This window comes from Pelophylax lessonae (assembly GCF_965119305.1).
Source record: "Pelophylax lessonae genome assembly, chromosome: 6".
NCBI lineage: Eukaryota > Metazoa > Chordata > Amphibia > Anura > Ranidae > Pelophylax > Pelophylax lessonae.
The window spans coordinates 311899896-311926953 of record NC_138773.1 but is presented as its reverse complement, the minus strand read 5'-3'; the positions used below and the strand labels follow the sequence as shown (position 1 = coordinate 311926953).

The following is a 27058-nucleotide window of genomic DNA, read 5'->3' as shown; positions in this document are numbered from 1 at the left end:
TGTGAAGTCCGTGCAAGACGCGCCGAAGTCGCGGTGCACGGGACTTCACAAGTCGCCCCCGAAGTAGTACAGAGTCGTGTCGCCATAGTGTGAACCGACTCTTAATAGTTTATTTTCATTAATTTACAAAAAAAAAAGTAAATAGACAGAAGAGAAATCCAAATCCAATCAATATTTGGTGTGACCCCCCCCCCCCTCCCCTTTGCCTTTAAACCAGCATCAATTCTTCTAGGTAGACTTGCACAGTTTTTGAAGGAACTCGGCAGGTAGGAGAACCAACCAAACATCTTGGAGAACTTAGCACAGATTTATGGATGTCGGCTGCCCCAAATCCTTCTGTGTCTTCATGTAATCCCAGGCAGACTCCATGATGATGAGATCAGGGCTCTGTGGAGGCCAAACCATCACTACCAGGACTCCTTGTTCTTCTTTATATTGAAGAGTTCCTAATGACATTAGCTGGATGTTTTGGGTTGTTGTCCGACCGCAGAAAACATTTGAGGCCAATCACACGGCTCCCTGATAGTATGGGTATGATGGATAAGTATCTGCCTGTATTACTTAGCATTAACCACTTCTGGACCGGAAGGATTTGACCCCTTAATGACCAGGCCATATTCTGCGATTCGGCACTGCGTTACTTTAATGGACAATTGCGCGGTCGTGTGCCGCTGTACCAAAATAAAATTGAGGTAATTTTTTCCCCCACAAATAGAGCTTTCTTTTAGTGGTATTTGATCACCTGTGAGATTTTTATTTTTTGCGCAATAAACAAAAAGAGCGACAATTTTGAAAAAAATAAAACAAACAATATTTTTCACATTCTGCTATAGAACATTCCAAAAAAAATAAATAAATTAGAATAAAAATTTAAAAATCAAAATGTTTTAACATTTTAGGCCAATTTGTTTTCGGCTACATATTTTTGGTAAAAAAAAAAATAGTAATAAGCGTATTTTGATTGGTTTGCGCAAAAGTTTTCGCGTCTACTAACTATGGGAAAGATTTATGCCATTTTTATTTTTTTTACTAGTAATGGCGGGGATCTACGATTTTTTGCGGGACTGCGACATTGTGGCAGACAGATCGGACCCCTAACTGACATTTTTGGGGGGACCAGTGACATTACTACAGTAATCAGTGCTAAAAATATACACTGTTACTGTAATAATGACACTGGCAGGGAAGGGGTTAACAGTGTGGGTGATCAAGCAGTTAAATGTAAGCCTAGGGGAGTGATTGTTACTGTGGGGGGGTGTGGCTTGTGAAATGACCATAGAGACATGTGATCCTATATAGAAGGATCACAGGGGCTCTATGATCATTCCAGGGAGAAGAACGGTCAGCTGTGTTTACAATAGTCGACCATCCTTCTCTCTCAGCAGGGAGCGATCAAGGGTGTCAGGCGGCAATCGGAGCCACCTGCCTGCTGCATCGGCTTACCCGCTGACGAGGGGTGGCGGGAGCATGCCGCTGGCGGCACGCGCTCGCCCCCTAGCCTCCTGCTCGAGACCGACGTATAGCTACATTGGTTTGCCCAGGAGCGGCTACCTGTAAAGCAGTTAAGGACACCACTGATCCTAACCAAATCTCCATTTGCAGCCCCAAACTTGTAGGACACCTCCACCATGCTTTATAGTTGCCTGCAGACACTTATTATTGTACCGCTCTCCATTCCTTCCCCCAACATACTGCCTCCTGCCACATATTTCACATTTGGACTCATCAGTCCAGAGCACCTACTGTCATTTTTCTGCACCCCACTTCCTATGTTTTCCTGCATAGTTGAGTCGCTTAGCCTTGTTTCCATGTTGGAGGTTTGGCTTTTTGGCTGCTTCTGGCCAGACTTCTCCGGACAGTAGATGGGTGTACCTGGGTCCCACAGGTTTCCTCCAGTTCTGTGCTGATGGCACTGCTGGAAATCTTCCAATGTGAAAGGGAAGTAAGCATGATGTGTCATTCATCTGCTGCATTAAGTTTACTTGGAAGAGCACTGCATCTACGGCCTTTAACGTTGATGTTTTTCTTTGTAATTCTTCAAAAGAGCTTGAAGAGCACATCCTGAAATCCCAGTCTGCTTGGAAATCTCTGCCTGGGAGAGGCCTTGCTGATGCAGTATATAACTGCCTTGTGTCTTGTTGCTGTGCTCAGTCTTCCCATGGTGTATGATCTGTGACATGAAATGGTCTTCCACAACCTCACCTTAGTAGCAGAGTTTGGCTGTTCCTCACCCAGTTTTAAGCCTCCTACACAATTGTTTGAGTTAATGACTATGTTTCAACCTACATATGAAATTGATGATCATTGGCCCCTGCTTGATATAACTGGTTAATTATGTACAAACACAAATTATATGGCTATGTGTGTACACGGGTTTTCTTGATTCTTCTGTATAGAAATCATTTATATGTATGTTACTGAGCTCCTGAAGAAGCATGAAGTCGGTGCGAAACATGTCAGGCTGATTGTACCTCAAACATCGGACATGCTACTATGGTGTTGGTTGCCCATTTCTGTTGCTATATAGGAGTGCCCTGGTTGGGGAATTTAGGTTTACATTAGTCCTTCTGAACAATTATATCCAACACTGAGTACGGCAGTCCTTTTTGGAATCAATGTTCTGTACCTATGCTTTCTTATTATTGTAGAATGTTTTTAAAGATATTGTAATAAAATATATATATATATTTTTTTTCAGACAAATTCAGCCTGTTGTAAGGTTTTGTTGTGCCACTAAATTCTATTTCCTCAGGTAATTCCATATAACTGGTTACTCATTCACCTGACTCCCAATCATACAAAATCCCTGGCTTTGTGCAAGTGTACAAAGTGTGCAAGTGTAATAATTCTTTTGACGTCTTTTGATGACGAAACGTTGGCGACTCCAGACGTAACGTCCACACGCCCCCTTACGGAGCCGGCTTGTTTTTACTGTTCCATGCTGTTTGGACACACACGGGACGCCGCGATCGGATCTACAGCGGTCTATTTTATGTGCCTGCTTATGCCTTTCATATTGTGAGTAGTTCTTTTAATAAATATGTTACATGTGTTTTACAGGATTACACTATGGTCCTCTGTCTTCATTTCCCTCCATATATTTATCGTATATAACGGAGTAATCAAGAGAGATTAAGAAGTGTCATCCACTTTCTTGGCATCCACCGAATACATTGATATACATCTTCTTGCTGGGAGAGGCTTTTTCATTCATTTGAGTAGCCATGGAGCTCTGGTAAGCTGCTTATAATACTTGTGCACTGAGGTGTCCCCATCTTGCACTTTTCCCTGGGTGTCACTGGAAGGAGCGTTCCTCACAGTATCTTGCACTTGGATTTATTTGTACTTGCACCATTTTTTTGGGACTTTATTCACCATTATTCACTTTGGACACTACCCTCATCATTACTTTGCGGATCATTTATTTGTTTTTCACAAGTTTTTCAGTGTTTAAAATTATCAAGTCATTTATAGCGCTGCACTTTTAATATTATCAAGTGTAAGAATTGATGCCGGTTTAAAGCCAAAGGATACCCACACCAAATATTGATTTGATTTAGATTTGTCTTCTGTTCGTTCACTATGCATTTTGTAAATTAATATAAACAATTAAAGCGTGACTCCACTTTTGTTGAGGAAAAAACATTCCCCTCTGGGTGATCTCTGTATATTACAAGAATTTTAACAAACTTTGTTGCAGATTCCTACCTTTTGTTACTCTGAAGAAATCATTGTTTGTTCCTCTGTGCTGAGTGGGTCTAATGGGAGTGGTTTCATAATTATCTATCAGCTGCTGCGGAATTAGACCTCTAATGAGGAAAATTGCTGGTCTACCAAAAACTACATTTTTTTTGTTTTTGCAGGGATGCCAAAAATCTCACTTGTGTTTTAGGCAGAACACCTCCAGGCTGCCATATTGCATTTCACAGAAAATTACAGCGGCTGAAGATTGAAAAGGAAAGGGTCATTTTTAATAACATTCAATTACAATATGACTTGTGTCACAATTGTAAATGCTATATTATTTTAACATGAAAATGGAGTTACCCTTTAATATATATATTTTTTATAAGCATTCTTGCTTCACAGCAATTTTTATACACCTCCCAAAAACTTTTGCACAGCGCTGTGTTTTTAGCTGTCGTCAGCCCTGGTAAAATGTCCTGGACCGTCCTATGTAGAACTTCCGTGTTGAGGCAAATAACCCTCAGCCTGTATATGGAAGGTAAAGAACCCCCTACAGTAGTTTATACAGATATTAGAAGTAAGGCTCAATTCACACCTGAGCGTATCGTTTTCAGGCGTTTTTTCTGGCTTTTTTTGGGGCTTTTTTCAGGCGATTTTTGCAGGAAGGCATGGACATCTAACAAAAATGTTTGTAATCTGCCAAAAAAAGAAGCTCATGTACTTTTTTGAGCTTCAAGCATTTTTCTTCTGGAGACAAAACGCTCAGATGTGCACAGGGGCCATTGAAATGAATGGGATTTTGCTTGTTGGGCGTTTTGAGACTTCAGAGATGAGCATTTTACGAGCTGAAATACACTCCAGTGTGAACAGGGCCTAAGACTTTTCTCAACAGTCTACCTTTCTTTGCTAAAACTGGATACACACTATACAACTTTTGTTGTTAGATTTCCTTTAGATTTACCTTCAACTATGTAGTGCAGGGGCCTGACTGATTGCATATAAATTGAAAGTGTTTAGATTTGACCTCATATTTTATGGTTTTGGTAAATCTAAAGGGAAAAAAATCTAAAGACAATTGTATAGGGTGTATGGCTCATTACACTGCATTTCAATATCACAAGTTCTGATATGACAAAAAAATAATAATAATAATAATAATTTTACTGACGTGTGAAAGGGGCCTTAGGCCCCGTTCACACAGGCGGACCGTTCAGATCCACCTGTCAGTTTTTTTGGCGGATCTGAACGGTCCCCCCATGCATCTCTATGGGGCATCGGATGTCAGCGGAGACATGTCTGCTGACATCCGATCCGATAAATCTGGACGGATGGAAACCCTATTTTCCATCCGTCCAGCGGATCGGATGAGAACGGACTGACAGTCCGTTCCCATCCAATTCCCCCATAGAGATGTATGGGGCTCTGACAGCTGTGTCTCCGCACAAAGTGCGTAGACACGGCTGTCATTCTCCTGCTCAGCGGGGGATCGGCGGATCGATCCCCCGCTGAGATAAACGGAGTCCATCCGACAGACATACTGTGTCAAAGAGCCCTTAGGCCCCTTTCACACAGGCGGACCGTTCATATCCGCCTGTCAGTTTTTTGGACGGATCTAATTGGTCCCCCCATGCATGTCTATGGGGCATCGGATGTCAGCGGAGATATGTCCACTGACATCCGATCCGTCAAATCTAGACGGATGGAAACCCTATTTTCCATCCGTCCAGTGGATTGGATCGGATGGGATCGGATAAGAACGGACCGACGGTCCGTTCCCATCCGATTTACCCCATAGAGATGCATAGGAAACTGACAGCTGTGTCTCCGCACACAGCGCGGAGACACAGCTGTCATCCGCCTGCTCAGCGGGGGATTGGCGGATCGATCCCCCGCTGAGAATACCGGAGTCCGTCCGATGGACTCAGTGTGTGAAAGAGCCCTTAAAGTTAGAAGCCGATTGGCTACCATGCACAGCTGCACCAGATTCCGAGTGCACCAGTTTTAGTAATTCAACCCCCAATGTTTATGAAATACTTACATCGTCATCCGGAGGTGAAAAGACCTTCAGAACCTGATTGCCCATGAAATGAGTCCGGTCAATCTGCAAATACAGTACACAATATAATCATCAGGAAATTTTAGAAGACGCAGAATACTACATAATACTGTACGGCTATTATTTTATGTAAGGAGCAATAAGGTTCACAAACAAAGCCACTAACTTGTGAAAAGGAGTTTTATTGACATTGGGTGAATATGCAGTGAACAGGAAATATAAAATAATCTTTAAAGGGAGAGATATTTTCTAACAGCACAAAATTGTAAAAAAAAAAGTTGTAATTTCCCTTGTAAATAACTTTGCAATAATTTTGCAATAATTTTTATGCATATCACATTTCAATTTAACCAGTTTGGCTCAAGAGAAATTTTTTTTATTTGTCGCATACATGTAAAATTCTTAATTTTTGGCAATAAAATTACTTAAACCCACCCAGAGCATTATATATTTTTTGAAAGCAGAGGTCCTGTACAATAAAAAGGTAATCGTAAATTTTTGAGTCACAAGGTTTTTTTGCATAACTGTTTATAAAACGCCAATTTTCAGGAAAAAATATAATAAAATGAATTTTAGCAAGAAAACACACCATATAATACCAATTTTGGGGTCAAATTTTGGGCAAAATATAAAAGATAAAGTTGCATAGAGTAAATAGATACCAAACATTCCATGTCCCAAAATTGCGTGCGCCTGTGATATTGCCAAAAATGATGGTGTCCAAAAAATCAACATAGGTGACGTTTTAAAAGCCTTTATAGCTCATCAGTATAAATTCAACTAGGATCTCTTGTGCTAGAATTATTGTTCTCACCCTGATGTTCACAGCAATGTAAGACGTGCGGTGCGACCGCGGTTTTCATACGCGTTTGCACAGGCGTGCTAGGCAATGGGAATTTCTGCAATTTATTTTTTCGTTTTATATATTTTTTTTTTAAACTTTATTTTTTTAAATGTATTTTTACTTGATGTTAAACCCCCTATGTGGTAGCATTGGGCAGGTGACAGGTACTCTTTATGGAGATATTAGGGGTCTAATAGACCCCAGATTTCTCCATAAAGAGGCCTGGTCACTCTTATTTCTATTACATATTTACATTCCTTGCAATATAAAAAAAGGGATCAAAGAAAAAAAAAAATGGACAGTATAAAAATAAAATCAATAATATAAAAAAAAAAAAATACAAAATTGAGCACCCCCTTTGTGCTTGTGCACAGGAGCGAACACATATGTAAATGGTATTCAAACCACACATGTGCGGTATCACTGCAAACGTTATAGCGAGAGCAATAATTCTAGTGCTAGACCGTCTCTGTAACTCTAAACTGGTAGCCTGTAAAGGAGTTTAAAGCGTTGCCTATGGAGATTTTTTAGGTACCGTAGTTTGTCGCCACTCTACAAGCGTGAGCAATTTTAAAGCGTGACATGTTAGGTATCTGTTTACTTGGCATATCATCTTTCAAATTTTTAAAAAAAATTGGGGTAACTATACTGTTTTTTTTTAATTCATTAAAGTTTTGTTTTTTAAAAAAAAATAAAAATGCAAATACCGTGTGGCATAAAAAATTGCAGTGATCGCCATTTTATTCCTTAGGGTCTCTGCTAATAAAAAAAAAAAGACGATTTTTGTAAGATCTTACCATAAAATCTTTTTCTCTGATGTCCAACGACAGACAGACGCAGCCTCATCTCCATGAGCTGAATGGGTTATGCTGCCACCTGCAGGAGTAGTCTAGGAAGTACGTTAGTACAGAACTTTTAACATGTACACACCCACGGGGCTGTCCCTCCAGGCATAACCCCCCACTGCCACAGCCCAGCACATCAGTTTAGCTGCAAGCAGTGAAGACAAAAGAACCATCCCCATACAGAGGGGCGGGTACTGCGTTTTTCGATGGACATCAGAGAAAAAGATTTTGCGGTAAGCACCGGACTGACCAGCCTTGGGCCTGCCCCATGGCTTCTTAGTTCCTCCAGAAGTTCCAAACGGCTTACCTTTTTCTTGCGCCCGGAGGCACGAAAAAAACGTTTATGAGCAGAAAAGGAGGGACCCCGCTTAGTACGGGTGGGTTACCCTTGGAGGGTTGAGGAAGAAGAGTGCCCTTCCTGCCAGTCAGGCCCTTGATTAACTCATCCAATGGGATGCCAAACAACCGCTCTCCCAGAAAGGAGAGATCAGCTAGGGCTTTCTTAGAAGCTTGGTCAGCCAACCAGCTCTTCAACCAAACCATGCGCCTTAAAACAATGCCCACGGCCAAAACCCTGGCCACCAGGGGAGCCGCATCCATAGACGCATCACACAGGAACACCAGAGCCTGGAACACCTGGTCCAACAGTTCCAGCTGTTCCGAAGGAACAGTCTCGGGGTCCAAAGACTCCGGCAAACCCCTAATCCATTCTGTCACCGTCTGTTAGACTAACACAGACACAAAAACCCGTTTCAAAATGGAACCCGACAGCATGTGAAGGTGACGGGAAAGGCATTCCACCCGCCTGTCCACTGGGACCGTAAAATCCAGGGAATCCTCCATAGGCACAAGGGTAGATTTGTTTAATCTGAAACCAGGATGTTCCACCATAGGCGGCACCGTCAAACGGTTGGAGATCCTTTTCAGCAAAAGGGAACCTGCGTTTAAAGCGTTTTGGCACCACTAACACTTGCTTAACGTGCCGCCATTGGTCATTCACAATATCGTGAAAAGTGTCGGGACAAGGGAAAACCTCGTCAGCCTTTGGGTACTTTTGAGAGCCAAATGCCACCCGCGTCCCTGCCGGCGTGGGCTCATCAGTCAATTTTAAAGTATCCCGCACTGAAATAATCAGTGCTTCCACTAATGTGCATTCCCGCGCTGCAGCTGAAGACGTCAGGTCCTCTTCAACATCTCACTGCGATGACAGCGACCCCTCAGGTAGGGGGGGCATCTGGGTCGACCTCATCAGCCTCTGAATCAGAGGACACCTCCATAGATGGAGAAGGCAGCAGCGGTTTTCGACTATCAACCTTTCTTTTCGTACATCACGGGACACAGAGCCATAACCATAACATATGGGTTAAATAGGCCACATAATGGTGAAGGACACTGGCAACCAATCAGAATTGATGACCCCCTTGTATAACCCCTCCCTCACAGGAAGTACCTCAGTATTTTCGCCAGTGTCTAAAAGGTGAAGGTCGCTGTGGAGAGGAGCTCCACATGTTTATTATGTTTCAAAGAAGAAGAAAGAAGATTATGCTACGATACCCCAATCAAAGATCATGGAATCTAAGGGGTTAGCTATTGGATCCATCGAATAACAGTCAATGGACTAAAAAGATGGTACCCGAGCCTCGGGAAGCAGATATGAGGTTTTGCCTGTAATGCTGTCCTTTTTAGGCGCTGGGCCCTGGGATCCGGACCCTTGGAATACCAAACCCCAAAGGCACTCCATGCAGGGTGCTCTACAGGTCCAAGGCCGTGGCCCCTCATATATAGGGGACCCTGTCCTTGAAGGTCTTTAAGGCTATGCTCGCCGTGAGTAGTGAAGATTGGAAACTTGCTTTAGCAGTGTCAGGTTATCGATATATGAAAATTTTAAATGATGAAATATACTTGCGACACTTACACTGACCTCAGCCTGACACATCAACCTCTGTAAGAAAAAAAAAAAAAAAAAAAACTGGCCACACACACACAATAGTATTGACCAAACCTTCAACAGTGCAAATTAAGACAGGTTTGTGTAATTAGTCAGAGACAATTGGCCATACAAAAACGTCCCCAATTCTCAAGGTTTTGTACAAAGAAAGGTGATAAAAACCTGAAAATCAAAGTTTGAAGAAGAAACTTATTCAACAGAAGAAACAAAGCAATAGACGGTCCCCATTGTTCTAGGGTGAAAACTAACTCTTCTTAAGACGCAATAGTATTGACTCAGCTGAATACATAAGCCTCTTCAACAAAATGGTGACTAGGATGTGTGAATCTGTGTATGTAGATATGTTTATATATATGTATATATATATATATATATATATGTATGTATATATATGTATATATATATGTATATACATGTATGTATATATGTGCGTGTAGGTGTGTAGGTATATGCATGTATATGTGTGTGGTACATATGTACATGTGCGTATGCGGATATGTGTGTGTACATGTATGGGTATGTGTGTACACGCACGTGTATTAATATATCTGTGTGTGTATGTGCATGTGTGTGTGTATCCAGTTATCACCATATATTGAACTTTGTTGTTATATGTAGGGGATAGTGTTTCACAAGAATAATCCATCAATAGAGATGGCTCACCCACCAAATCACAAATAATGTTCAATGATGATATAAACTACACTAGCATGAGATATCCCTATAAATCTCTTGTACTTAAAGAATATTACACAAGGATTATGGAATTATTCCTACAGGAAATGAATACAGCTATTAATAATGACACTACCAGCAGAAAACATAATCTTGAATCAAAATATTGAAATGTTATAAAAAGCAGAAATCACCAAATCCCCAAAAATATAATTCATATATGGTTTATAGCAACTCCCACATCACATTATAGGACAATCCCATTTGCAATGATGCAACTAACTGTTAACCAATGGGCAGGTGACAATCGACCAGTCACTGCCCACTTCTGAAAACCACCACTGAAGAAACAGTCAATATTGGTTGGGGAGTGGTCATTTCAATCAATAGTTTCTGATCATATAAATAAGGACCCCTGGAAAAACAAGGGACTCTGAAAAAAAAAAAATCCTAAAAAACACGCCTAAGGAAGGACACAGGAAAAGACTGCTGCCATTTTGACCACTGCCCATTGGCTGATCTCCTGCTGAGAGACAAACTACTTTACTTTGAACATTTTCCTTGGAAGGAGTGGTGAGAGATAGACTTAATAATTTAACCCATTTACTCCCAAGATAATAGGAATTGTATGACATTGTCTGAAATTATACATATATGGTCATTTACATCGGGTAGAGCAACTCTATATGTTAATTTTTCTTTTCACTGAATCAATTGATTTTATGAATTTCAAGTGTTTGTCTAGAGTTAAGGCGGAATTTAAGTGTGTTGGGTATAATAGGGTGTGACTCTTAAAGATAAGTTCCTTTCTTTCCTACGGCCGCGGAAAGTGAGAAACTGCCTTAAGAGTGGTCAGGCATTTTGTTTTTAATATTTTAATTCACAGTTAATTTTACTTTTATCGGGTTATATTTAATTCTGTGTATGGTTTAAAAAAAAAAAAAAATTTTAATTCTAATCACATTGTATCTGTGCAACGTATTTTGATATTGTGTGTGGAATATTAATCACCAGTAAATTTAGTTTTGTATGTAAATATATAATTATACTCGTATCTTAATAAATTATATTTATTGATTTAATTGGGAGATATTTATATATTGGTAAGAATTCACCGTAAGCGCCAAGGGCTCAGGAAAATTGTTGTGGTATATTATTGGAGGTCTGAACAAAATTGATTGGGTTTTCTTAGTTATTAAATTATTTGCCGAAATCGGCTGGAGGCACTGCGTCATAATTCATTGATAGTTCAGACACCGCCTTTTAGTAATAAATTAAAAATAGTCAAATTTTATACCAAAACGCACAACATATTAATTGGAGGCACGTGCTGAGATCGCTTATAAGGAAATCTTACCATATAACAAAACATACTGGTGATTGTATCTCCACATACATTGTCAAAAATATCTATTGTCCTAGCATGGCAGGAAATCACAGTGAATCAAGTCCATCTAGGCACAGCCAGGAAGGTGAAACCATCCCAACAATGGCCACTACCCCCGCTAAAGATACTGATAAAAATCGAGAAACATTACATAAATTTGTTGATTATGGAATAGTTGAACACCTTCGTAGAAGATTAGACATAGGATGCAGTTTAGACAAGTATGTCAAGGATGAAAAAGAGCAAGCTCAGAGTTTAACTGATAATTTGTTTATTGAAGGCGGCCGGGTTTACCAACTTATAAGGGCCTATGCTAATGAGAAGGACACGAAGGTCCAAGATCGTCTCATTATGAAAACATGGCCTACTCTGTGGTTTTTGTGTAATGAATTTATCACACAAATGCCCGCCTTAAAGAAAGAATTATTGGAAACCCGCTCCCTCTTGATAAACAAAAACCAAGACATAGGATCCCTTTTAGAAAAACTCCAATGGGCTGAGACTAGAATTAACCAATCTAAGGGAATTGAGGAGGAATTACTTATCCAGGTTCAAAATAGTAAAACCCTATATGAGGAAACCCGTGTCCAATTTAGGAAGCTAAAAGAAAAATATCAAACACTTAAACAAGAAATAGAATCTTATAGACAAGAAAAAGAAACCCCTAAGAAACATAACTCTATTACTGAGGATGAAACAAACAACGCAGAAATTGAGATTCTAAGATCAGAGCAGAAAGTATTGGAGAAACGGATAGGGGATTTAACATCCATGATAAATCACGAATTAATGCATCTGGGTGATAATCGTGAACAGGAAATAAAAAGAGGGGGATCTCCATATCAGCGGGAGAGACAGGTAAGGTATAGCCAATCAGAGTCTGAATATGGGTCACCCCCTAGGCTTCAAAGGTACTCCCCAGAGTATACAGATGAGGAAATGGATAGGGCTTCATATAAACAGGAAAGGAGGCCCAGGGTCCTTTTTAAAAGATATGACACCCCCAAAATCATCCGATTTTTAAAAGAAACTGTTCCTGTCTTTTCTAAGAAAGGATCCCCCGCCATCACTGACCATCTAGGAACATACGAACGTACCTTAGAAATCTTAGGCATTGAGGACGATCGTACAAAAATTGATTTGCTACCTTGGGTATTTGAAAGTAAAAACAGACAATTCTTTGATTCGTTAAAAACCCTGTATGGTCAGTCGTGGAAGGAGGTTAAACATAGGTGTCAAATGGAGTTTGGACCATATAAAACTACAACGTCTGCCAAGGCTGCGGCCTATAATCTAAAATGTGGTCATAATCAGAGCCCTACAGAGTTTCTGGCATTACTGAAAAATGCCTATTTTCTGGCTGAAAAGGATCCCAATCCTGATCAGTCTGAATTCAAGACCTTATTTTATGAAGCATTACCTGCTTATATAAAATTAGGTCTTGCACAAGACTTTAGGAAAGGACGCTCCCTGGATTGGTTAGTAAGGGAGAGTGACTACCTTTTCTCAATCCAACAGTCCAGTGAAAGTGGGGTAAAAAGAGAGGCCCAGCAGAACCCTAAAATAGTAGCGGCCACTACCATGCCCCCTCAACCTGCGGGAGCACAGACAGAGAGAAAATCTTATGCAGAGGCAGTCCGAGATGGAAGGCCCAGTAGACCTCCCGGAGTCGCACCACGACCCCAGCCAGCGGTGGGGGACAGACAGAGGCCACGTGGGTACAGTAGTGAAAGTGAAAGGGGTCCACAACACAGAAAGGGCAAGAGGGAATATCCCCAGGGGTTCCAACCTGATTTCAATCGAGACTCCAATTTCAATAGGGATCCCGATTTTAATAGGTACCCCCCCTTTGACAGAAACTCCAATTTTAATAGATACTCCAACTTTCACAGAGACCCCAATTTCCATGGGTATCCCAGATTCCAAAGAAACCCCAACTTCCGTAGATACAACAGATTTGGCAGAAACCCCAACTTTAACCAGGACCCAAACTTCATGAGAAACCCTAATATTATTCAGAACCACAATGACCATAGGTCGCCTCCTGACCAGGAACGAGAGGGAGCACACGGATTGGTGCAGTTCCCCAAGTTCCCCAAGGTCAAGGAGAAATACGGGGACCTCCGAGAGAGAGTTCCCAGCATCGGGGCCTGAGGAGTGGTTATGAGTCTGAGACATCTACCCAGTCCCATCCGGAACGTAATAGGGTCAGACAAAATAGGGCAACGTACCAAAATACCCTCAACCAACGTATAGGACAAATTGAGGAGCAGGTGAATCAAATGGTCGGACAAATGACACAATTCATGAACACCCAATCTAACAACCCATCTTTTTTAGGGGCAACTCCTGTGACCAACCAAGGGTCACAGAATGCATAGACCTCCCCCCGATAGGCCCAGAGGGGATAACACTGTATGCAGCAAAAGGGGGCGCATGCTCTACCCCTGATGTGCCCCCAATTGAGAAACATAGTCATAGGGCCAGGGAGGATCAAATGTTGGTTGTTAATTCCCCTCCTGCCTTGCAGTGTTCACTTAACCCCTCTAACCTAGCCGAGCCATTGGGGAGAGTCATAAATGACCAGTCTGACGGAGCGCACCCCACTCATTGCGCTTCCGTCTTGAGGAAGTCCAACAGGCAAACCAGAAGGAATAACAAGCGCACAGAATCTGTGACGTGTGGTGAGATCAATGCTGATTGTAAATTATTGACAGGTTCCCAGATCTTCAACCATGCCAATTTCATGTGTGAGTTGAACGAATCTGATGGGAGATATTTCACTACGGTGAAAATACAGGATGCCAGTGATCACCCAATTTTAGGCCTAATTGACACTGGGTCCCAAGCCACAATCCTGTCAGAGGAACATTTTAATCGAGTAACAAGCTCAATGCCCAAGAAACCAAAACTTAGGAGCTTTGATTGTTCCCTGGTAGGGGTAGGTGGAGAACCACTAGAAGTTAGGGGTACTGCCTGGCTTAAACTTAAATTAGGTAATAAGGAACTTAGGCACCCTGTTATTATTGCCACTCTACCACACCATCACATGATCATTGGAATAGACCTTCTTAAAAGGCTCAACACTATTGTTGATTGTGTGAACAAGGTATTGTGGTCCCAAGTCAATACACCAATTAAATATGAGAGACTTCAGACTCCCCATTCCCGGCAACACTGCCACCTGGTGGAAGAAAGGCCTGGTTCCCTGGAAGTTCATTTCAGAAATAGTCAATTACCTGATGTAACAGTCATCCAACCTGACCACAAAAGCCTTGAAGTGGGAGGAGATGACCATGTGTTTAAAATCCCCTGTGATAAAATAAAAGAGATCTCCCTCCTAGATAATGTACTGACCATGTCTTTCCATCAGGAGAATAAAATTAGGAAAGGGGGAAACCATGCTCAGTTCCTAACAGGAGTGGAAAGGGTTAGCAGTGATCTATTTATCCCTATCCAGATAAATGGTCTTAGTAGGTCAAAATATGCCAAACTTGATTTAAAGCAAGAGCATAGCTTTGTGAGCCATGGGCTCTTAAAACATATGACTGAGATAGAAATGATCCATTTATCCACTCCTCAACGTCATTGGATTTCAGACGCCATTGATGATTCGGAGGATTATAATTCCATTGCTAGATGCCTGTTAAACATTACCATAGGTAATAAGACAACCACTCACGTGTTCATAGTCTTGGACAATCCCCAAAACCAAATATATATCGGCAACGACTTACTGCATCGGTTTGCCACTCAAGTCGACTTAATCAATGACTGTTTATGGAGTCGACTAAAGGGGGACCCTGAGGGATACCAGGATGTAAATTTAGCCCTGAAATTCCAACAGCAGATGCCTTATGCTGTTGAGGTTCAGGTAGCCCAAGAAATTATCGTGCCCGAAGGCAGAAATAATTTTGTACTCCCCGTAAAAATAAAAAGGGGACAAAGATTAAAAGGGTCAGATGCGCTAGTATGCATATCCCAGAGAATGCAGGGGGAAGGACTAAAAATTACCCACACGCCTCTGATCAACACGCATCAATCCCCTATATACATCTACATACACAACCTCTCAAATCAGGACCTTAGCCTACCCTAGGACACCATTATCGGTCTTGCGGTAGAAACGGGGTATTACATATTTGGAGTCACTAACCAAGTGATTGGACTCATACCTGAGGAATATTTATCTGAGGAGCAATTAGTTGAACAATCGTTCAATTCTTTACCCGAAGGTATGTTCACCATTGAGTCCATTTATCCCTTTGATTCTAAGGATGGTACCTGTAGAATTGAAGAGACATCCCTTGTCTTTGATCAACCGATTAAAGAACAAGAGTGCCCCAAAGGACATGAATGGGAGGAAAGTGCCCGATATACACCTAGTGATTTAACCACCAGACTTGAAGAGGCATATGAGATAGGGCAGCCTGAAAGCTTTCCTGGATTCAAAGAGATAGTTGAAGAGATAATAGCACTAGCAGATGCATGCTCCAATGATCTCGAGCGACAATTCCCCCGCAAACTCCTCTTTGAATTCCAGGAGATCTTTGCCAAGGATTCTTACGATTGTGGGAGTACCGAACTCCACTTCGCCAGAATCCAGACTGACCCAAAGGCCCCACCAGTGTTCGTCAAACAATATAGACTTCCTTTGGCCTCCTATGAGTCTCTAGCCGAGATTATTAGGAAGTTAAATGAACGGGGTATAATTAGGCCCATCCACAGCTCCTATAATCACCCCATCCTGGGTGTTTTGAAACCCAATGGACAGTGGCGCTTGTGCGCTGACCTCCGACAACTAAACAAGCGTGTTTACATGTCAGGATGGCCTGTACCATACATAGACCAGTGTCTTGCCCAACTCCAAGGGTCCCAGGTATTCACAGCCCTTGATTGTGCCCAAGGTTACTGGACCATTAAAGTCAGTGAAGAAGACCAGTATAAACTAGCTTTCAGTTTTGGGAACCAGCAGTTCTGTTGGGTTCGTATGCCTTTTGGGTTTATCAATTCTGGCCATGAATTCGCTGTGTTTATGCATAAGGCTATGCCAGATGCCCTAGAGCGAGGAACACTGGCGTATGTTGATGACATCCTAATCAAGAGTACTGACATGACCAAACACCTTACAGAACTGCGACATGTCCTAGGCCAGTTAAGATCAGCCGGGGCGAAATTGTCTCTACAAAAAGCCCAGTGGTGTCGCACACGTGTAAATTTCTTAGGCCATGAAGTTACTTCGGAAGGTCTAAATCCCCAAAAGAAAAAGGTTGAGGCTGTGCTAAACTGTAAGGTCCCTACTAATCTGAAAGAGTTGAGATCGTTTCTAGGGATGGTAAACTATTCCCGTAAGTTCATTGACAACTACGCCGAAATAAGCAAACCGCTTCTTCATCTGCTAAAGAAAGACATTGGATGGTCATGGGGTAAGGAACAGGAAGACGCTGTAAAGGAAATGAAGGTTCGACTGACCCAGGCTCCTTGCCTTGCATATCCAGAAGGAGGTAAACCCTTTTATCTTGAGACAGGGTACACGCAGGTAAGTATGAGTTCTGTTCTTTACCAGAAACAAGAGAATGTCAGTAAGGTTATTGCTTACGCTAGCAAAACATTGTCCCCAGTAGAGATGAAGTTTACAGACTGCGAAAAGGCTTTATTATCCACGGTGTGGGCATTACAGAATTTCCGCAGTTATATTCAAGGTGAAAGAATTATTGTTGAGACCGCACACCAACCTTTACAGTATTTACAAAGTGAACGTATCAGGGATGGAAATGTGTCTAATAGCCGCATCACTGCTTGGACTTTGTCCTTGCAAGGATGGCCTCTGGAAGTTCGTTATAAACAGAACAAGAAAAGTCCAGTAGCCCAGGGCCTTGCTGAGCTCCATGACTGTTCAGCCACCAATCCCAGTAAGGGAGACCCGGACGCTGACTTTTTGGAAGAACAACTGTTGTCTCCCTATAAAGTTTATGATGAAGAGTACTGTAAACGGTTGCCGTGTGTATATGTAGATGGTTGCGCCTATCATCATAAGGATGGAGAACAGCTCCAACTAGTGGCAGGTATCGGGATTGTATGGACCCAAGGTGTAGCCCCAACCTCTGTGGGATACAAGCTTGGATCCAAAAGCAGCCAAGTTGCTGAACTCGCTGCCATTCTAAAAGCTGTCGAGATGGCCATAGAATATAACCTAAAAGAATTTTCCATCATCACCGATTCCAATTATGTTAGGAACAGTTTTGTTGAATATCTTCCTAGGTGGAAAAGGAACCACATGCTAAAAAGCAACCAGAAACCCGTTAAACATGGTAGGTTATTTTGCCAAATAGACCAGCTGGTAAGGGAAAATGACATCACCTTGTATTTTAAGAAGACCAAGGGCCACTCTAAAGTCCTAGGTGCCGAGAAGGAAGGTAATGATCTGGCTGATTCCCTGGCCAAAGAAGGGGCCATAACAGGTGAATCACTAGATATTGATAAATTTTTGGGGGCAGTACAGTTAGAAGCTGTAACTAGACAACAAGCCAGGGTGAGCAAAGATGCAAATGTGTTACAATGGAGTCATGATGCCCCCAGTGAAGATTTAATTACAGCTCAAAAAGAAGACCCAATAATTGGCTTATTTTATAGACACCTAGAAAATTCTTACCAAAATCCCATTAGCCAAGGGGATGGTACCGGTAAAGAGGATTTACGCATTTTAATGAAGTCCAAATCCCAGTTTGCATTGCATCAGGGATTGTTGATACGCACATCAAAAGGGGGTATCCAACAATGGGTAGTTCCACTTAAATTTAGAGGGTTAATGTTGCAACACGCCCATGATGCTCCCACTTCCGGGCATCGTGGGGAGAAGATCACCTATGAGATCCTTCGGGATTATGCCTACTGGCCTCATATGCTGCGTGATGTGAAGGCATACTGCCAAGGCTGTTTAATATGTCCCCAATTTCAACCGGCTTCACCAACCCATCGGGCCCCCCTTCAGAAAAGGGGGATCTGTATGCCTTGGTCAGACCTTCAAATGGACTTCATTGGACCTGTCACTAAATCTTCACGAGGGAATCGGTATATGTTAACCGTTACATGTTTATTTACCAAGTATGTTGAATGTATTCCAGCGCCAAACAATAGCTCTGATACCTGCGCTGCCTTATTAATTAATCACATTTTTTCACGGTTTGGTCTACCCCAGAGGATAGAATCTGATAGGGGTTCACATTTCACTAGTGAAGTGATGACCAAACTGTGGAAAATATTGGGCGTGAAAAGGAAATTGCATATCGCATATCGGCCCTCCTCTAGTGGTGGAGTAGAACGGTACAATCAGACAATTGTCAACATCCTAAAGAAATTTGTTAAGGAGACAGGCAAAGACTGGGATGTCAAACTTCCCCTAGTCTTGATGGCCTTAAGGGCAACTCCGAGTACGGTCACAAAAATGTCCCCTTTCGAACTCATGACCGGAAGGCAGATGGTATTGCCCCAGCACTTATTGTACCGCACTACAGATCACAATTTGGTCAATGCCACCACAACACACCAATACATAGAGGATCTGCGAAAACATTTACAGTATGCTTTTGCCTTTGCCCAGCGAAACATAGAAAGAGCCGCAGTTGGCGCTAAGACCTACTATGACCTTAAAACCACCAAGAAGGAGTACGAGATTGGGGACAAAGTCTACCTATACAATTTTGCGAGAGACCAGGTCAAGGAACGGAAATTCCTTCCATCTTGGAAAGGTCCGTTTAACATAGCTGATAAGATTTCCCCCGTGGCATATAAATTACACATCCCTCGGAATGGTGAAATCAGTGAAAGATGGGTGCATATAAATCAATTGCGTGCTTGCCATCCCAAATCACAATTACAGCTGTTGGGAGACTGAACCACGCACTCCTCTTGGATTATGGAAAGATCATAAGGGCAGAATAAAATTAGGGTGAATCAACATTTTGCTTTACAGGGCTATTTTTATATATATATATATATATATATATGTATATGATACTAAAACTGTTTATTTACCTACTATAGTGTGTGTATATAATGATGCCCCAGATGACAGCCAAACTGGTGATCGGAAGCGCTTGCGACCAGACCCTAGCAGGAAGCCCTGATGATGATCTGATGTGTCCAACCAGAAACCTGTCTGCCAGCAATCATTCAAGGAAGGAGGACCAGACATCCCGAAGGAGAGACCTACCCACGAGAATGTCCTGGAGTCCTGCTATGTGGAGCATCCCGGGTATCCTGCTGGGGATATGTCTACCAGGCCAGGCCGGCCTCATCGCCCGACCAGGACCTTCATCGGGAATACTTGTCCAAGAAGCACCCGGATTCATCTTGACTGACAAACGAATCATCACCCAAAAAGTTTGCATCAGCATGGATCCAAGGACCTACACCGAAAAATGTTTTAAACCTCAGCATATCCCCTGAAATCAAGGAATAGTACGCCCTACACTCGAAAGCAATACAGACTCGTCAGTGGAGTGTACCATAATGATCCATAACCTGCCTACCAGTTGATTTCCCTGTATGATGCTGACATACATGTCAATCAAAAAGGGGGATATGTCAGGTTATCGATATATGAAAATTTTAAATGATGAAATATACTTGCGACACTTACACTGACCTCAGCCTGACACATCAACCTCTGTAAGAAAAAAAAAAAAAAAAAAACTGGCCACACACACACAATAGTATTGACCAAACCTTCAACAGTGCAAATTAAGACAGGTTTGTGTAATTAGTCAGAGACAATTGGCCATACAAAAACGTCCCCAATTCTCAAGGTTTTGTACAAAGAAAGGTGATAAAAACCTGAAAATCAAAGTTTGAAGAAGAAACTTATTCAACAGAAGAAACAAAGCAATAGACGGTCCCCATTGTTCTAGGGTGAAAACTAACTCTTCTTAAGACGCAATAGTATTGACTCAGCTGAATACATAAGCCTCTTCAACAAAATGGTGACTAGGATGTGTGAATCTGTGTATGTAGATATGTTTATATATATGTATATATATATATATATGTATATATATATATATGTATTTATATATATGTATATATATATGTATATACATGTATGTATATATGTGCGTGTAGGTGTGTAGGTATATGCATGTATATGTGTGTGGTACATATGTACATGTGCGTATGCGGATATGTGTGTGTACATGTATGGGTATGTGTGTACACGCACGTGTATTAATATATCTGTGTGTGTATGTGCATGTGTGTGTGTATCCAGTTATCACCATATATTGAACTTTGTTGTTATATGTAGGGGATAGTGTTTCACAAGAATAATTCATCAATAGAGATGGCTCACCCACCAAATCACAAATAATGTTCAATGATGATATAAACTACACTAGCATGAGATATCCCTATAAATCTCTTGTACTTAAAGAATATTACACAAGGATTATGGAATTATTCCTACAGGAAATGAATACAGCTATTAATAATGACACTACCAGCAGAAAACATAATCTTGAATCAAAATATTGAAATGTTATAAAAAGCAGAAATCACCAAATCCCCAAAAATATAATTCATATATGGTTTATAGCAACTCCCACATCACATTATAGGACAATCCCATTTGCAATGATGCAACTAACTGTTAACCAATGGGCAGGTGACAATCGACCAGTCACTGCCCACTTCTGAAAACCACCACTGAAGAAACAGTCAATATTGGTTGGGGAGTGGTCATTTCAATCAATAGTTTCTGATCATATAAATAAGGACCCCTGGAAAAACAAGGGACTCTGAAAAAAAAAAAATCCTAAAAAACACGCCTAAGGAAGGACACAGGAAAAGACTGCTGCCATTTTGACCACTGCCCATTGGCTGATCTCCTGCTGAGAGACAAACTACTTTACTTTGAACATTTTCCTTGGAAGGAGTGGTGAGAGATAGACTTAATAATTTAACCCATTTACTCCCAAGATAATAGGAATTGTATGACATTGTCTGAAATTATACATATATGGTCATTTACATCGGGTAGAGCAACTCTATATGTTAATTTTTCTTTTCACTGAATCAATTGATTTTATGAATTTCAAGTGTTTGTCTAGAGTTAAGGCGGAATTTAAGTGTGTTGGGTATAATAGGGTGTGACTCTTAAAGATAAGTTCCTTTCTTTCCTACGGCCGCGGAAAGTGAGAAACTGCCTTAAGAGTGGTCAGGCATTTTGTTTTTAATATTTTAATTCACAGTTAATTTTACTTTTATCGGGTTATATTTAATTCTGTGTCTGGTTTAAAAAAAAAAAAAAATTTAATTCTAATCACATTGTATCTGTGCAACGTATTTTGATATTGTGTGTGGAATATTAATCACCAGTAAATTTAGTTTTGTATGTAAATATATAATTATACTCGTATCTTAATAAATTATATTTATTGATTTAATTGGGAGATATTTATATATTGGTAAGAATTCACCGTAAGCGCCAAGGGCTCAGGAAAATTGTTGTGGTATATTATTGGAGGTCTGAACAAAATTGATTGGGTTTTCTTAGTTATTAAATTATTTGCCGAAATCGGCTGGAGGCACTGCGTCATAATTCATTGATAGTTCAGACACCGCCTTTTAGTAATAAATTAAAAATAGTCAAATTTTATACCAAAACGCACAACAGCAGTTTCCAGCAGGACTGGCGAGCCCATTTTAAATATTTACACAGCAAACAAAGAACCATTAATGGTTTTGCAAAAATTTAAATATTTTATGCACTGTTACCCTTATTAAGATTACAGAGACTTGTGCCAGGTGTATTACTGCTTGTATTCACATTGCAGCAGATTATGCGAAGTATGTTAAACTTGCTTATACCATATGATTACACTGTGTTGTTTCTACCCTGAAGCTGATTAACTGAATAACTTCAGCTGTGACAAACAAAACTCAGCATGTGCTGCTATTCTCTCTTTGTGTTAGCCCTGGCACGTATTTGCATGGTTGCCTTTGCAGGACATTGAAGCAGGTGGGTGCAAATTATGTTTAAAGCATAGTATTACTTATGTGCTTACTATGTGCTGTTTGTCTGGAAAACTGCTGACATTATAGCAGATTTATGCAGAAGCGGTTTAAGTATGTTTAAACCATATTATTACTCTATGTGTTGCTTTGTGCTGATAATCTGAAAAGCTGCTAGACATTGTAGTCGATTTGTACAGGGTATGTTTAAAAGTATGTTTAAAGCATATTGTAACTCTATGTTCTTACCCTGTGCTTTCAGCTGTGGCAAACTAAATCAGACTAAACTGCTCTCTTTTCCCATTCATTTGCGCGAACGTCACGTATGCATAAAAGGGCGCGTTCTGCAAAGAACAGTTTCCAACACATTAGCCTCTGCAGCCTGAAAGGGGATACAGAGCAGCAGCTGGGGTGCGTGAGTCACTGTGGGTGTATGTTACTGGCACTAATAGGTCCTGTATCTTTGGTAATTCAGTGTTGTGTGCATTAGGCTGAATAAGCTTGGCACAAACCTTGAGTATACATCAAAAGGTAGTACCTCAAGTATTGTCTTGCTATAAAGCAATGTCTGCCCGAAAAAGGGCTGGAGGGAGCACAATTGGAAAAGGCACTGTGATGCCACCGTCAGGCCCTGAAGGCCCTAGTCGTGCTTCCACTGGGTCTACTCCTCCTTTGGCAAATAGCCAAACTGAGTCATCACGGTTGTCAGGCATAGTAGCTACTCCATGTACTTCTGCCACAGCCTATGTTACCAAGGACCATTTGGCATCGGCATTAGCCAGCCTAGAGGGTAGGATTGCTGACATGCTTGCAGCACCTCATGGAGGAAAGAAGCGAGTTAGATCCCCCTCTCCTGAGCCGCCCCCTGAATCAGTTCAGGATTGGGCAGAGAATGTGGAGGATGTGGAAGATGTAGCTGAAGATGACCCTATAGATGGCCAAGCTGAAATTTCAACTTCTGGGGAGTCCGAGTCAGAGGAATCTCTATCAGCCTCTCAATCCAAAAGATTCTTTATCCAGCCTCTTGCTGAGATGGTCCGGGCTGAGTTTAAACTCCCACCCCTGGAGTCAACTGAGAGATCCTTTTCCTCCCTTGGCTCACTGCGCCCTCCTCTGAGTCCTCGGTCTTTTCCCATGCATCCACTCTTGGAACAAGAAGTGTATGACTGGGATCTTCCAGATAGGATGTTTGTTCCTCCTAAAAGGTTCTCATTGTTGTATCCTATGGAGGATAAGTTTTCTAAGAAATTGAATATTCCCTCTGTAAATGCAGCCATTTCTTCGGTTAACCAGAATTTAACCTGTCTTTTGGATAGTGCCCAGGTTTTTAAAGACCCAGTAGATAAAAAGCTGGAGTCTTTATTGAAAGCCCCCTCTGCTGTTGTAGGTTCTGCAGTACAACCGGCAGTAGCAGCCATAGGAGTGTGTCAGTCTTTGAAAGACCGCATAAAGCGAGTATCCAAGACAGTTCCTTCTCAAGGGGAGTCTGTGGAAGATCTGTCAGATCTACCTCGCACTTTGTGTTTCACAGTAGATGCTCTTACGGACTCCATAAGGCAAATGTCACGGTTTGCACTGATGACAGTCCATATGCACAGAATCCTATGGTTAAAGAGCTGGTCCGCAGAATTACCATGTAAAAAATTACTTGCTAGCTTCCCCTTCAAGGGAGAACGCCTTTTTGGTGATGATCTGGATAGGTATATCCAAAAGATCTCGGGAGGGAAGTGTACGCTGCTACATGCAAAAAAGAAGAGCAGGCGTCCTTCCTTTAAGGTCCCCAGGACACATAATACCAGTGCTTCCAGTTCCAGACAGTGGCGACGGCCTCAGCCGCCTGCATCCAGACCCAAGTCCTCAGGGCAAGGTCAGAAAAAGCCCTGGCCCAGAGACCACCTAAGTCTTCCTCTAAGCCCTCTAAATGAAGGGTTGCCCCCACTCACCTGGGTGGGGGGGAAGGCTCCTGCGGTTTTCAGGGGCATGGGTGGAGTTGAATCAAGACAGCTGGGTTGTCTCCGCCATCTCACAGGGATACAAACTGGAATTCCGGGTGTTCCCGTATCCTCGGTTTATAAGGTCAAGTATACCAACAGATCCCCTAAAAGAAAGCGTTCTCTTTCAGGCATTGGACCAGCTGAGAGCTCAGAGGGTGATAACCGAGGTTCCAGAGAACGAAAGGTTTCAGGGGTTTTACTCAAACCTATTCGTGTTCCCCAAACCAAACGGGGATGTGAGACCTATTTTGGACCTCTGAATCCGTTTTTGAACGTTCGTTCCGCATGGAATCAATTTGTTTAGTCGTAACCTCCCTGCAGGGAGAGGAATTCCTAGCATCCATAGACATCAAGGATTCATATCTTCATGGGCCAATATTTCAGACCCATCAAAGGTTCCTGCGTTTTGCAATTGGAAACCATCATTTTCAGTTTGTGGCCCTGCCCTTCGGGTTAGCCACAGCACCAAGAGTGTTCACAAAGATCCTGGCTCCAGTATTGGTAGTTCTAAGGTCCCGAGGGATATCAATTATAGGATATCTGGACGATTTGTTGCTAATAGATCGATCAGTGTCAGCTCTAAGCCAAAACATCCTTCAGACTGTACATTTTTTGAAACGTCTGGGTTGGATACTGAACTTAGCAAAGTCAGCATTACAGCCAGTCCAGCGTCTGGAATACCTGGGGCTTCTTGTCGACACGGTGCAGGCAAAGATATTCTTGCCAGCAAGAAGGGTCTCAGACCGGAAGAATCAGGTTCGGTCTATAGTGAGACATATCCGTCTATACGTCTTTGCATGACGTTACTGGGGAAGATGGTATCCACGTTCGAGGCAATTCCCTATGCTCAATTCCATGCCAGACCTTTGCAGAACATTCTATCTGCATGGAACGGAAAAATTCACGACTGAATAGGTGGTTGTTGACCAGAAAGCTGGAGAAGGGGAAATCCTTTCTTCCAGTGACCTAGAAAGTGGTGACTACGGATGCCAGTCTCTCCGGCTGGGGAGCAGTCCTAGAGGAAGCCTCTGTCCAGGGGAAGTGGTCTTGGGTAGAGAGTCGTCTCCCCATCAACATTTTGGAAATTCGTGCAGTCAGTCGGGCGCTGAAATTCTGGACGCCCAGACTTCGGGGTCACCCTGTCAGGGTACAATCCGACAATGCCACGGCCGTGGCCTATGTCAACCATCAAGGAGGCACAAGGAGTCTTTCAGCCCAGAAAGCGGTGGATATCATCCTGTCATGGGCAGAGAAGTTTGTGCCATGCCTGAAAGCAGTATTGATTCCCGGAATAGAGAACTGGCAGGCAGATTACTTGAGGCGTCAACAGATGTCTCCGGGGGAATGGTCCTTACATCCCGATATTTTTCAATTGCTTGGCCTACGCTGGGGGGGGGGTCCCAGACGTAGACCTGTTGCCATCCAGGTTCAACAACAAATTGGAGAGATTTGTGTCCAGGACCAGGGATCCACTCGCAGTCAGGGTGGATGCTTTGGTGACTCCTTGGGAGGAGTATTTCCTGATCTATGCCTTCCCTCCGGTACAGCTGATAGCGCATCTGTTGCGCAGGATCCATCTGGAGGGGAAAACAGAAATTCTGATAGCCCCGGCTTGGCCGAGGAGAACTTGGTATGCACAAATCCAGAAGTTGGCAGTGACGAGGCCCTGAGTCCTTCCACTGCGTCTGGACTTGCTTTCTCAAGGCCCCTATATTCCACCCTGCTGTACAGTCGCTAAATTTGACAGCTTGGCTATTGAAGCCTTAATCTTGAAAGAGCAGGATGTGTCTGGCCCCGCAGTTCATACACTGATAAACGCCAGGAAGCCAGTCTCTAGAAATATATATTACAGGGTCTGGAAGTCCTACATTGCTTGGTTTGAAGCCAGGAAATGGCATCCCCGCACATATATCATCGGGAGAATTCTATCCTTCCTGCAAGCAGGGGTAGATATGAAATTAGCCCTGAGCACAATTAAAGTGCAGATTTCAGCTTTATCTGTCTTTTTCCAGGAACCGATCGCTTCCCATTCGTTGGTGCAAACCTTCGTCCGGGGAATAGTACATTTTCTTCCTACAGTGAAGCCACCATTGTGTCCTTGGGACTAAAATTTGGTGTTGGCAGTTTTGCAAAAACAGCTTTTTGAACCTCTGGGGCAGGTTCACTGCTTCTTTTGACCAAGAAACTGGTCTTTTTGATTGCGATAACTTCGGCTAGAAGGGTATCGGAACTAACAGCTCTTTCTTGTAAAGAGCCATTCTTGATATTTTATCAAGATAGGGTGATTTTACGTCCTCACCCAGATTTTTTGCCCAAGGTATTATCCGCCTTTCATTTAAATCAGGACATTATACTACCTTCATTTTTTCCAGATCCTCACTCAGAGGAGTAAAAGTTATTGCATTCCCTTGATGTAATCCGTGCACTTAAATTTTATTTACAGGAAACAGCTCATATTCGTAAAACCGAGAGCTTGTTTGTGCTGCCAGAAGGGCACAGGAAGGGGTTAGCAGCATCTAAATCTATGATTTCCTGTTGGATTTGCCCGGTTATTACCCAGGCGTATGGTTTAGTAATAAAGGTTCCACCTTTTCCTATAAAGGCACATTCTACCA

General features: G+C 42.1%; 1 protein-coding gene across 1 annotated transcript in view; it reads right to left on the bottom strand.

Annotated features, from left to right (window-relative positions):
• Positions 1-27058, bottom strand: part of XRCC5 (X-ray repair cross complementing 5) — a 157767-nt gene that overhangs the window by 93248 nt on the left and 37461 nt on the right. The window contains exon 10 of the mRNA XM_082261803.1: positions 5726-5788. Within this exon, the coding sequence (XP_082117929.1) occupies positions 5726-5788 (63 nt within the window). The remainder of the gene's footprint in view (positions 1-5725; positions 5789-27058) is intronic.